General features: G+C 47.6%; 1 protein-coding gene and 1 long non-coding RNA gene across 3 annotated transcripts in view; one reads left to right on the top strand and one right to left on the bottom strand.

Moving 5' to 3' along the window:
* The window catches only part of TTC23 (tetratricopeptide repeat domain 23), a 99,428-nt gene that overhangs the window by 27,063 nt on the left and 58,271 nt on the right, over positions 1 to 14,094 (bottom strand). For both annotated transcript variants that reach the window (XM_046655322.1, XM_046655321.1), the window contains exon 7: positions 9,178 to 9,283. In XM_046655322.1, the coding sequence (XP_046511278.1) occupies positions 9,178 to 9,283 (106 nt within the window). The remainder of the gene's footprint in view (positions 1 to 9,177; positions 9,284 to 14,094) is intronic.
* LOC124236365 (uncharacterized) lies at positions 8,643 to 10,955 on the top strand. The gene is made up of 3 exons (XR_006887706.1): positions 8,643 to 9,053; positions 10,044 to 10,143; positions 10,347 to 10,955. It is a non-coding gene; the product is annotated as an uncharacterized LOC124236365 (long non-coding RNA).

Raw genomic sequence — 14,094 nt, 5'->3', positions numbered from 1 at the left:
GCTGAAAAATTAACAAGGATATTCAGGAGTGGAGTACTCTTGATATTTTAATTTTCCGTCTAATTGGGAATTAACCAAAGAATGTAACCGAGCCCTTCTTTAGGAGTAAAGATCTTTCTGAGGCTCAGCCTTGTTCCCCGGGGATGAGCCTTACTATAAGGACCAGCAGATATAAAGGGTGTAGGAAGGAGCTGGGGCTGAACGGGCAGGGACTGAGTTTCTGACCTTGGCTTTAGAAGAAGTGGTGCCATGCTCAGGTAAAGGAGGAGTGTTTCCCTCCCTTCTTGTGTAAGGAGCCAGTCTGTCAGGCACAGGCGGACACAGCCACACTTGATACCTTCCTAGCCTCTTTCTTGTAATGTTCTCCCACCTCTTAGTATTTCTGCCCCCAGCAGTCACATGCTGACCAATAGCCCCCAAAGACACCCATTAGGCTGGTCCTTGAGACCTGAGTGCTGCATGTTCCTTTCTTTTAGTGTTGCTGTCTCACAGAGATGCTGGGAGAAAGGAAGCTGCTTGGCCTAACTCAAACTAGTGTGTAAATGGCTCAGAACCTCTAACTCAGAACCTATTCATATTTTCCAAAGAGGATGCTTGTTAGCACATACTGTTAGCACATATGCATTGTTAGCAACTCTGGAAGAGGTAGTGGAAGTGAGGGAGGAAGGAAGGGAGGGAGGAAGGAATTTATTACTTAAATTAAGGCAGTGTGGCTACTGAAGTGAAGGAAAGCTCAGTGTTGTGGTGGGACAATAGAGACAGGCGCTGCCTGGCAATCTGGCCCCTGGGGTCAGCCTCTTAAAGCTGCTGCTTCCCTTCCTCCACTTCTGCGTCCTTAGCTTCTGTAAAGGTCCAGGTTGTTCTCATTTCTGTTCTTGGAAGGTCTCTAGTCAGAGCGGGGCAAGGACAGTGGGGAGGGAGGGTGTTCTCTGACAGCTGTGGTCATGTCAAGTGGACCACACGTCAGCCATCACGTCAGGACCCTTGGATATCGGAACAGCCTACAGCTGGGGAACAGAGGAAGCTCTGGGGCATCCACGCTGGGTGCCTTCCCTGTCTATAAATCTGAAGCCACTTTTATCTTCACCTGGGACACAGGGAAGCTCCTTTACTGCAAGACCCTGACTTATTGCCCCCACCCCTCCAACCCCCCGGATTAACTTTCTGAACTATGAACCACATGATTAGTCTTTGAGGGGAGAGCAAACTTGTCCTATTACTACAGCTAAGGAGTGACTCTCTGATAAGCAGAGTTTGTTCTGCTGGGGGTGGGCACCCCACAGGAGGTCCATCTGGGACAAGTGACAAGATTCACCCCAGAGGGAGCGGAGGTCACAGCTGGGTGGGTGGGATGCCACCTCTCAGCATGGACCTTGTGCCCTGAAGCTGAGTGTGGCTTCACAAAGAGCTAGCAATTTCAACAGCTCTCACACATGGCCATCTCTAATTTAAAAACCTCTTCTAGAATCCTCTGCAACCTGATGCCGGTAGCCTTGGCAGAAGATGAGGTCATTTTCTAAAGCACAGGGGCATGACTTAGCTTGTACATCTGAGCCCCAGTGGCACAGGTGTTCCAAGGCCATTAATCTTTTCCCATTTTCACTCCAACAGAACATTTAGGCTGCCTGCGAGTTAGAGCAAGGGAGGCCGTGTGGCCCGCTGGGCGGGGAGGCTTAGGTCTCCTGGAGGCCCTGTCGGATTCTGTTCCGTCTGTATGTTCACATACAGGCAGAAGAAAACAAGGCTGCATTCAAAGAGCAGGAGGACTGTGGAGTTACGGTTTGACACACTGGAGGTCAGGAGGCTTTTAATTAAAATAAATCCCAGTACCCCTGGGCTTGATTGCTGGAGGCCCTCCTACAGCGAGTGCTGGAACCTCGAGGGCAGCTTTCATTCAGAGGGAGGCCTGTATGTACAATGCGACCATTACCTTTTGTAACAGTCTTGGGAAATAGTCTGTACTCTGTACTAACTGAAAAAGCATGAAGGACCCCAGGGAATTGGAAAATGGAAAATCTCAAATCCTAGCCTGGCGTTAACCCAGAGGGCCATCACCCAGCAAACAAACAGATTGAACCCATTTAGACCTTGCTGGAGGTTGCCACGTGGGCTCTGCACAGGCAGCTGCCCTGAGGCCATCCACCAACCAGGGAGAAGCCACCAGGGAAGCTTGAGGACATACCAAGTCCCTAAGAGGCTCTCTCCTCACCATGGGGCCCGCAGTGGTCTACACTGGAGACCACCTTCAGGAGGAACACTTCACAGGGCCTGGACAAGGCTTCCAGGAGCAGCAGACCTGCTGCTCACTAGCCATGTGGTTCCAGGAAGTTCACAGCTGTCTCTGGGGGCAGGTTTGCATCCATGGAGTGAGGTAACCAACATGGCGGCAGGGTGGGTGAGGCTTGCACAGATCATACACGAAGTGCCTGCACAGTACCTGGTGCCCACAGGCCTGGTCAGGCCTAGTCAGGGACTCTGTCACCATGGGGATCTGCCTGCCTTAAAACGTCCTCACCACCAGGAAGGATCCTATCCCTAGTCCCCTACTACTCAGAGTCCCATGTGGGGCCACCCATGTAGTGGTCAGGTGTCCAGCAGCCAAAGTTCTATTGCCCCAGTTACTTTCTTGATGAAGTATATGTGTTTTCCATAAGTTGTCTGAAAAATCCTTTTTGAAGCCAAGTCAGGGTATAAATGACATAGGCTTTTCTGAGAAGTTCTGAACACAAATTATTAGCCAGCACAAAAGTGAAAAACTGGAGCACCATAAAAGTGGTTATCATAGATGAAGCACATGCACTGCATCCTCCCTAGGAGCAAAGTGAGGCCACAGATTTGTTCTCAGACACGAAGATGAAAAGCAGCTTGGAGGCAAAGCTTGATAAGTTCTACCCCAGGTTGTCGCTCTGTGAAGAGAGACCAACAGCACAGACTCGGGGTGGGGAAGAGGCCACCGCTTCTACTCTTCTGTTGGCCCCAAGAGCTGCCAACCCCTGCAGACCCCACCTGCCCATCCTTAGGGGCTTCCGGACTCCCTGGACCTCTGAGGACGGGGCACCCACAGTGTCACTCACTCTCCGGTTCTGGGATGTGGTTAAGTGGGCAGCACCCGGCCTCTGCCTAGGCCTTGCTTTGCCTCTAACTTGCAGAGTGACCCTCGAGTCATCTTGAACCCCAGTCCTCTAGATAGGACGTGCTCTAAGGTGCCTTTCAGAGGTTTTGAGGGGGTCCCACTAACGATGGTGAGAAACAGAGTAAGAGACGTCCCTTTTCTTCTCTGGCCTCACCCACTGCTCGCTCTCTGCCGCTTCCCTTTTCTCACCCTGCCTGTGGAGCACAGAGCAGGCATGGACACTGACGTCTGCTTGGGGAGCTCAGAGGAAGGCCAGGTTCAGGCTGGCTGGGCATTTTGTAACGAGAAATGGGCTCTGAGTAGGAGGTGAGGAAGGCTCTCTCAAAACACACAGGACTCGAGGTGGGTGGGAAGGGTGAGGAGGAAGGAAGATGGAGAGGGGAAGAATGAGGAGGAAGAGAGAGAGGTAAGTGTGTGTGGCCAGGTGGCTTACACTCATTTCCACCAGCAGGACTGCACCACAAGCCCCATTTGGAGGCCTCAGATTGGAGGTGGGGTGAGGGAGGCAGCAGGGGCAGCTAAGAAAGGCCACGGAAAGGTGAAGGACTTCTGACCTTGGCTGCTCCCAGGCAGCCATGTTACCTGTCAGGAGCCCACTGGAGCTGGGCATGTGTGTATGCCAGAGGCTGTCTGACTTCCCGTCTCTCTGTGACACGAGGGGCCCAAGGAGCATCAGTAACCCAGAGAGCAGGGAGTGGGCTGGGGGTGGGGCAGGGCCCAGCAAGGGGCAAGCTGAGATGGAGGCCACTGGAGGAAGAGTTGAGAAAAGGGAGGATTGTGTAGGGTAAAAAAAGAGGCGACTTCTTCGAGATGCAGTGCCTAGCTGCAGATCCTTACATATTTCATGTCTACTCTGTAAAATGTGGGCAGAGACTAGGACAAGTGGAGGCTGGGGAGATATACATATTTGTGCACAGGGAATTATTTCTCATGAGTCCGGTCGATGTAGCCAGGGATCCCACCTCCCACCCCCCAGGCTCTGATGGGGCAGAGTCCATTCCTTCATGCTGTCTCTGGACCCTGCAGAGCTCCCGGGCCTGCTGGAGCCCAGGCCGCAGATGGGGTCACTTCCAAACAAGGCCGCCTGTGCTCAGCGGGCTCTGCCTCTCAAAGATTTACACTGAAATGTACTTGGCTTCAGGCCATTTCATTCTAATATCCTTTAGAAGAAGAGTTATAAACACAAGGCCAATGCCCTGAACACGTAGCAGGGTTGGGAGAGCTGTTAATACCAAGTTTGTCTATGGCTGCTCCGGGAAGCCGGCCAGGTTCAGGTTAGTGACATTCCAGGAGCCTGAACTGGGAGTCCTTATGCAATCACAATCCTTCGTGACTTCTAGGGCAGTTTTGTCTGCAAAAGGAATGCAGGGAAGGCACAGAGCAAAGGAGTTAGCTCGAGTGTGGAGCCTGAAACACTGGCTTCTTGGCTAGTGGTGTTTCGTTCGTCAGAGGGCAATGCCTTCAATGGGCATTCAGCAAGCAGGCTACGGAGAATCCCCCAATGGGAAATTTTTCTCATTAATAATGCTTTAAAAAAAACTGTACTCAGCACAGACAGGTTTAAGCACAAGAGAGCACAGCTGAGATCCCTATGCATGTGGATTTCTTTGGCACTCGGGGGAACATGCAGATTTGTTCCCAGGGGACCTGGCTGGGACTTCTGAACTAGCAGTGACTGAAGAGAGAGTAAGAGAGTCTCATCGCCGAACTCCTGCCTGGGTGAGCGCTGGCAGGGAGTTGGTCCAAATTCCCCCCTTTCCTTTCCCCTTGCTGGAGGGAGCAGAGGCCTGGAGAAACTTCTGCCCTGGGTGGGTTTCTTTTGTTCCCCCTGTAGGGGTACTGACCACGTGAGGGGAGAGCAGAGAGACGACCTGAAAACCTGGCACCGTGAAAGACAGTGGTAATGTGCCTGCCCGCTCCCTCTGTGGCTCCTGGCTGAATGGGGCCCAGCTCATTCCTGCTTCCAGAGGGAAGCCGCTTCCACGCCTATAATGCGGGCCGCACCTTCTTGGCCCACATCACCCTCAGGGAAAGCCGTAACAAACTCGGTAACTCAAAACTCAGGCCCGGTCAGTTCCTTTTCCACAGCCTTCCCACAACTGCCACCAAGGGCACAAGGATTCCAACGGCAGCAGTTTTCAAACAGGTTAATGCAGTAGGAATAGTTTGGGGTTTCTCCTTGCTTTTCTTGGTTTCTGACACGCCCATTTAGATAGTTTGAGGCCTTAGAGGCGAGGGCTGGTGCTCCCCTCTGCACCTGTTCCAGGGCTTTATGTAGCTGCCAGACAAGCAGCTGTTTCAATCCTACAGTTTCACTGCTGACCTCCTCAATTAGCGTTGACCTGCCTTCAAGGCCTCAGTAATCTTTCCTCCTAATGGCATCAAGGTGACAGACATTTCAAGTGCCTTCTGATGGCATCAAGGTGACAGGCATTTCAAGTGTCTTCTGATTCGCAGAAGCTGAGTCTGAGATGGACTTGTCTAGCAGTATCCTACAGACTGATTGGGGCTTTGTCCTTTTAGGGTGGAGCAATGAGTGGAGAGAATACAGACTGACGGACTTCCTGGTATGGACAGCTGGCTGTGTTAGCACATTTGTAAATGGGAGGTCGCATCCTGCCTCGAAGGCTTGTGAAAGGATTAAATGAACATGTTTGTGCGAATACCAGCACCTGCATACAAGGGATGCTCAACCGTTGCTACTATTGTCACTGTTGTTAATATTGTTTTGACCATGATTCCTGCTGGCTCCGAGTCCCCGAGGCCTCTGTTGCCTATGTTTCAAGCAACAAATCCTCCAAGCCTCTAGCAGAGGCAACCCCTTCCTTGATCTGTACAGCCGAGTGCGTCTGTCCAGCTCCCCACTCCAGGGCAGCTTTCTTCTCATCCTGCCATCTTTATACTCCTCTGACACTGCAGATTCTGACTGGCCACTCGGCTTTCAGGGTGCAGGTCACCAAAGGTAGAGGGCCTCTAAGAGCCTGTGTGCACTAACAAATAGAAATGGCAAGTAATAGGACATATTGGAGAATATGAGGAAGCCATTTGGTGTAAACCTAATTCGGCCTGACCTTGTCTTTCCAAAAGGGCCTGACCGTGGCCGTTGAGCATGCATTGTATGTCTGCTTTAGACCTTCCCTATGGCAAGAACAAAGGCCCTTGAGATAAAGGTGCAACTTCCCCCACATTGGCATTTCCTTAAGGATAAGCATCTTTCCTTAGGCTAGGAACTGATTGCTGTGCTCACTTTTGACCACCCAGCTCACCTGTGACCAATCAGCTCAAGACAACAGACCTGCCACCCTGCTGTGTTCACTGAGACAGCAGACCTACCTGCTGTTTCCATCAATTGCTGTGCCAACAGAGCAGTCTCGTGACTATTGTAAAAGGACATTTCAATCATATGTGAAACATCCTGTTTGGGGATATATAACCACTCTGTGCACCCCACTTCTTTGGTGCCCTTTCTTCCTTCAGGAAGAAAGGCCCCGGGCTGTGGTCCTCAGATTTTAGCTCAGAATAAACTCTCCCAAATTTTCATTTATAGATTGGTTATGGATTATTTTCGTCAACAGCACTCCTGGACTGGCCCTTCCCACTGGCTCTCCAAACCTGTGCCTCTGGGTCACCTTCACCCTTCTCATGTCCCTTGTTTGTTCCAAAGGCTACAGTCTCTTCAGCCTGCCCAAGTCGGGAGGGGCAAGGAAGAGAAGGGGCGTATGCAGGACCAGCCATTATAATGTAACACGGAGGTCAAGAGCCTAGGTTCAACTCTGCCACTCCCTGGCTATGGGTATTTGGGGAAATTACCTAATCGCCCTGTGTCTCAGTTTCTCCATCTGAAAACTGGAAATACTTGCACCAACCTCATAGGGCTGTTGTGAGGATTAATTGAGTTAATAAATGTAATGTGGTTAGAACCACGCCAGTATGCACTATATAAACGTTAGCTATTATTACTGTATGAGGTCATTAAATTCTCACAGACCTTATCTGTATCAAGTAGGTATTACTGTCCTTCTCAATTTACAGGGGAGGCAATACCAACACTATATTTAGACTGGAAAACTTTAAAGACATATATATAATTGGCTTGTCTGATTCTGTAACTCACATAAAGCAGAGTGGCCTAACTTTGCAGCTACAGGAAAAATAGATTTTAGGACACAATTTGTACTGGTCTGAATCCAATCCATCCCTTCACTAAGTGTGTACATTGAGCTGAGATGCTGGCAAACTGGAATCCCTCTAGGCAAAGATGGTCTCTAGGCCTTAGCCTCCTCTAGCTGTTTGGTGTTCTCTTGGGACTAGACCTCCTCCCACACACCCCACCAATTTAAATGCTCAGAACCCTCCAGTTGTCTTAACCCATGAGCCCCTGAGAAACTCAGGGAGGATCTGACAACCACTCATTACACTCATGCTCTCCAGGTCAGAAGTTACGGATCCAGCCCTCACACTTGTTCTAGCTCACTCAGAGCCTGAAAGATACTTGAGTTAATTACCATCAATTACAAATTGATTTCACATAAAAATCCAAATTTCTACCTTTCCTTGAAAAAAGCAGAACATCTGCCAATATAAGCCTGCCTTCCACATGACAGCAATGGGCTGGAGCTGAGTAACAGCTGCTCACATTTGATGGAATAGGGGCTTCTCCAGTTTGTCACAGTCCTCACCACTCCATATTGTCTCTATCATATTATAGCTGACAGTTAGCTGCTATTTATAATTATGCTTGCTGCTGCTACTATTTTCTAGTACCTACACCTTCACTCACATTGCATACTTGAAGTTTCTATAGACATTTAGATTTGTGACTCCTGCTATTCTAAGGGTTTCATCAAACATTCATTTGCATTTCAAATGTCTTACTAATAATTGTGGAATGGAAGTTTCTTTTCCCGTATTGAAGGAATTTTAGCCACCAACAAGCTCATCAAAATGGTGGCTCTTTGAAGGTTTTGTTGACTGTTGTGTATACAGTGTTCTAGAGACTGAGGATCAGAAAGGTTGCCTGCTCTCTCTCTCTATCCCCAGAAAGGCTCCTCCAGCTCTGAAAAGGCACTCAAAGCTCCAGGAGACCAGAATGAGCGCTCTGCAAGGTGGGATGGACAGATGGATAAACACTGGTCTCCTCTTCACCAGCTCCTCCCTGGACTGGAGCCCTTGCCTGGCCATGGTTCTCTGCAGACCAGGCTGCTCATTGAGGTGTCCCCTTCATCTTCTCTCACCGCCAGCCTCCTTATCTTAGCCTAACTCCTGCCTGCCCCCTGAACCCCAACCCCAAGCCTTCCAGATATTGATTTTAGGCTTACTGGCACAGTGGACCTTATTTTTCTATAACATAATTATTTTTATCTGATATCCTAGAATATACCCCTAGGTCTTCTTATGAGTTATACTCTGTTTCTGAATATTCTGACTTAAAAAAAAGTCACTAGAATGTGTGTTCTCTGTCAATAGGGGCATATCGTATGCTGGGAGCCCAGGATGGTGCCTTAGAGAACTCCCCAAGCTCACTGCTCTACCCTATTATGTGGGCTAAGAAAAACCATATATGAGTCATAAATGGCAACTTCCTTTCGGGATCCTGAAACCCTGTAAGTTCATCCTGATTGAAAGCTCAGCCCTGTGAGCATCTGGAGGCTGGTGTTCCAACAGGCCAGATCTGTTGCCACAGTAGCTGCACAACAATCTTTAAAAATAGATCACCTTTGACAGCAGAGCAGGTTTCCCTGTCAGCCCAGTACAGATTCTCTGGGGCTTTTAATAGCTATGTTTGGATGAAGATTCACTGTATTTGAAAGTAAAAGATTAGAAGAAAGTCGAACAGGGATAGAAACCAAAGGACTCTGGTGAAGCTAACAGAGTGGCACAACTATAGACAATGGATGAAGCCACAAGGGCTCTGCGAAAGGTCTGTGCCACAGCTCCATCTACCTGCTCACCCATCCCAAAGGCAGATAGTTTACAGACCCAGACACGTGCGGGACAGGCAGGCAGCAGACAGCACCCATCACCCACAGAAGGGTCCTTCTCACCATGGTGCTCGGGCATCCCAGAGGCGACAGCAGCGCGGGCGACAAAGTGGGCGGAGACCGCTGCCTCCTCCTGAGAGGGGTTTCTGCTCAGGACGATGAGATGCGCCTGTCACCATGGAAAGAAGAAAAAGGTTTGTTTACATGCTTGGCAGCAGAAACAGGGAACTAACTGTTGTGGCAGCGATAAGCAGAAAGCCAAGGAACTTTCTAGTAAGTTAGACAATATGGTTTATGTGGAATTTCAATCAACTCTTGGGAGAGCTGGATTTTAAAAGCATCATGTAGTAGAGAAAGAAAGCACCGGATGCTGAGCCCAGACGGCTCGACGCCACGGCCAGGGCCTATCATTAAGCAATCATTTAACAGTCTATGTTCCTAGGAGTGCAGTGCCAGCGGAAGAGGGGGGAGGGTTTCAAGAGGGAAGGAGATGGAAGAAAAAGTGCCAGTGCTGTGCAGAGGAGGTGGGCACCCAGGCCCCTGCCTAGTGGTCAGCCCAGAAAGGGGGACCTACCCACGGTGTCAGCAGCCTGACCCACAGAACCCAGACCCCTCCCCTATGCCTGATCCACCAAGCCCATCTGCTTGTACCGTCCGCAAACTGGCCCATGGGAGCCGCCCGAGCACAGCAAACAGCTCAGTTCCTTGAAAACAAAGCCCATTTAAAAATTCTTTAAGAAAAAAACCAACCTCTATGATCCTGTGAACATAAAATAATAATAATTCTTTCAAATAGAATACAAAATACATCTCTACAAATAAAAATATATAAAATAAATAAAAAGATAAAGTTACCACTCATCTGCCTGTCAACATTTGGAGTTTAAAAAATGCTATTAGTAATATATTTACATTCATCCAATAAACAGATACTCACAGATGGCCTCCTCCAGGAGACGCGTGGCCTAGGAAGTGCGGGCAGTAGAGAAAGAAACAGGAAGTAAACATGAAGTCACACAATGCACCAAGGTGAGATGGCAGGTAGTCCACAATCAATTGCCAAAAGAGTGACAGAAATACTAACACACCATGAGTTTAAAGGAGAGAAACACTAGATTGGGATAGGCAAAACATACTAACCACAACTATGATTTAAACTGTACTTTAGTTCTTTTTCATTTATGATGTCAATTTTAATTTTCTGACAATTTTTATTATCCTCATTTTTATAGATGAGAAAACTAAGGTTGCTGAATGGATGACTTCCCCAAGATATCTCACAGCTAATAAAAGATGGAGATAAGACTCTGACCTTGCTACTCTGACTTCAAATTTGATTTTTCTACCATGTAATGAACCCTGCCACTCCTCCGGCCCTGTCCCAGGTGGCAGACATCACTAATTGATGCCAGCACAGTCCTCAGCGCACCCTGATTCATTCAGCCTCCAGGAGTAATGACTAATCCATGGAAGCTGGTCTAGAAGATAAAACCATACTACTAGAATCTTCTAGTCCAGACCAAGCAGTGAGACAGAAAAGCATAGAGACTTACTCCTCTGATGACCACTGGAATGCCTTTCTAAGATGGCAATCAGTGTAGCCTCTATACTGTCACCACATTTGTCATTTGTTAAAATCAACTGAGTTACTAGCTGTAGACTTTTTATGATAGGGGCCACTCCAAATCAAGATTGCTGGGTTTTATTGCTGTGTTAGAACAACCAGAATTTTGTATTCATAAATGCTAAGAATATCCTTTGCTTTGAAACTACTTTTCTTATTATAGGATACACATAAATTAAGTGATTTCAGTGGCCCCCAAATTAGTCTTGTTCTTCGATTTGGCCTGAAGCTCTGACTTGAAATGCTTTTCAAATAATGGGTACTCCGAAAAGCAACTCCATGCAGTAAAGATAATAGGAATCTCAGGCATAGAGTCAAAGGATCATGTGTTCAGTGTTTAGAGCAAGGAACGAAGAGAGAGGAAGGGCCCGCCCTACCCCAAATGCAAACTGACTCGTGTTTCCTTTGTGTTTTCCTCTGGGTTCACAGTCTCTACAATCCACTATCGAGAAAAGCAACTTGTGTCACCAGAAAGATTTAACTCATATTGTTACAAAGACTTTTAACACACAGTATTTTAGATTGATTAAAACTCAGATTCAAATTCAAAAAGATTTCATATTTTGTTTCCACTCTATATTATAACTTAAGGCAATGTAAAAGATAGGTATCTATCAAAATTATTTTCAAATGAATAATTCCACGTTCTGAAAGTTCTGTAAGTTGTCTTTTGTCTCAGAGAGAGGAAACAAAGCTTTCCAGGAGCAGAAGTGCTTACAATATCCAGAAAGTGGATCCTGAAAGCCTAAGGGATCTGAATTTACCACCAAATCTTTACAACCTCAACATTGTTCTGCGTGAGATGCTAATATAAGCAAACATTTATTATTCATTGTTCACTTCAGAAACTCAATCCCTGATCTAATTTATTATTTGATGTTTATGAAGCTTCTAAAAACCATATGCTGAGGGAGAGTGGGGCGGTTGAGAAGGGAACCCATGATGTTTAAAATGAGCAAGATTAGCATCTCATTTATTCAATAAAATTCAATTCAATTCCGTTTAATTAATTTATTCCTATTCAATTCAATTTGTCTTAATTTTTAAATACCTTCTATATGCCAGATATTGTTCAAACACTAGGAATTCACAAAAAAAAAATTAGGCAGGGCTTTCGGCTTTAAAGGGGCTCACAGATGAACTACAAAAATGTGGAATATTTTGATTTTCTCTAAACTTACAGACACTGCCCCTCACTAGGTTTTAGCACCCGGCTCACTACCTTCTCTACACCCTCCTCCTGTGATCATTTTCAGAGATTTTCGCATCCACGAGATTGGTTGCACATATCAGGCAAGAAAGAGATGGCACAGTCTAGCAGGTAGCACATATCAGGCAAGAAAGAGATGGCACAGTCTAGCAGGTAAATAGAGGAACAGAGGTTGATAAAAGGATCCTTTTCATGGAGGAAATCCAAAGAGGAGAGTGCGGGACCCCAAGACAAGGTGCTGTACCGTTGTAGGCGGAGCAGGGCAGAGAGCATTCGCTGGAACTAGAAAGATGAAGTGCAGGGGAGGGAGCAGTGGCTCTCAGTAGAGGGACACAGCCCAGCAGCAGTGACCTTGCAGGGAGGAGCTGAGGGAATAAATACCCTGTTCCTCTCTCTCCTTCCAAAGTCAGGGCTGTGTGCCTCCCACACAGAGGGCAAGGGGGCCCACAGACTCTACTTAAGGGTCAGCGTCTAGGGCACAGAGCAGGGCTGAGAGGGATGCAGACTGGAGCCGAAAGAGCAAACTAAAATATCCAGTGAGCAACCCATCCAACACCTCAGTCTCTCAGGTTTTGACAGGCTCATTTTCCTCTCTACCATCAGCCACTCAGTTCCCCTTCACGCTCCGGCTTATTGCTTAATTATGCTCCCTCTGGATTCTACAGCTCATAGACACCCCCGCCCTTGCTCTATCACATCCTGGCTCTATCACGTCCACGCAACCTCTGGTCCTCTATCCACTCTCTGCAGTCTCACTATCCATCTGCCCCCTCCTGCTGTCCGTTCCCTTCCTGTCCATCTTAGAATGCACCATCCATCACTGTCATTATCAAAAATGCCCTCAACTCCAGTGAAGCATTATTTGAGATGGTGAAAAAGGGGGAGCCATTTAAATCCATCAGCAGGGGGCCAGCCTGGTGGTGCAGTGGTTATGTTCACATGTTCTGCTTTGGTGGCCTGGGGTTTGCCAGTTCGGATCCTGGGTGTGGACCTTGACATGGCTCATCAAGCCATGCTGTGCCAGGCATCCCACATGTAAAGTAGAGGAAGACAGGCAGATGTTAGCTCAGGCCCGTCTTCTTCAGCAAAAAGAGGAGGATTTGCAGATGTTAGCTCAGGGCTAATCTTCCTCAAAAAAAACCCAACAAAAACCTCAAAAATAAAATCCATCAGCAGAGGAATGAATGTATTGTGGTTTATTTATACAATGATTTAACTCTATCTACATATCTTAACATGGTTACATTTCAAAAACATACCGTTGAGGGGAAAAGCAACTTATAAAAGGATGCAAACATCACAGCACCATTGATTTTCAAGTTTCTGTTTTGAAGCAGAAGAACTCCTCATATGCCAAACAGAACCTTCCATGGTTCTCTAAAATACAAAGCAGGTAAGAATGGAGCAGCTCTCACTGAAGAGGGTGGAGAGGGCCTGGAAGCCCACCCAGCTGCTCCCAACCAGCTTCCCCAAAAAGACCCTCCGTGGAACATGAGGGCTCAGGGTGACGGATTGAGAACCACAGTGCCACACTATGCAGGAGGACTCCTTAGGGAGCGAGAACAAAGGAAGTTGACAAAGCTTATGATTAGATTACCCAATCTTTCCAAACTAAACCACTGTTCACAATTCTGGGACAACAACTTGGTTGTTAAGAGAATATACACCTGAGAGAATTTAAGGACTAGTTGTTAGAGTTAACAGAATTACAGGAGTCGTGCTTGCCTCTCCTGGCTTTCTGCAGGAGCCCAAGTAACGGGCCCTGCTGGGGATCGGTGGCGTGCCTGCACTCACTCCTCCTTATTTATTAATCTCCCCAGGGCTCGCATTTCCCCTCCTGATCCTTCACTGGTTTCCATATCTTACGGTTATACATTTATCAACCATCTTCTTGAAGCTGAGGAGGTGTTTAATATTCCTAAGTCTTTTGAGCTGCTAGCATGTTGTACTGGGTTAAAAACAAAAACAAAAACAAGCTTTAACGTCCCACACTGAGCAAAGCCATTACTTGAAAAACCTCATTCACAAGCCCTCAAACCCTGGCAAGGTGCAGAGCAGCTGTTGCATTCTGGTCCACTCGTGCGCTTCTGGGGGAAACTGCTGATTGCTCAGCGCCAATCCAGCTGTCAATAGATGCAGCCTGAGC

Source organism: Equus quagga, chromosome 2 (assembly GCF_021613505.1).
Source record: "Equus quagga isolate Etosha38 chromosome 2, UCLA_HA_Equagga_1.0, whole genome shotgun sequence".
Lineage (NCBI taxonomy): Eukaryota > Metazoa > Chordata > Mammalia > Perissodactyla > Equidae > Equus > Equus quagga.
This window is presented reverse-complemented; position numbering and strand designations above follow the sequence as displayed.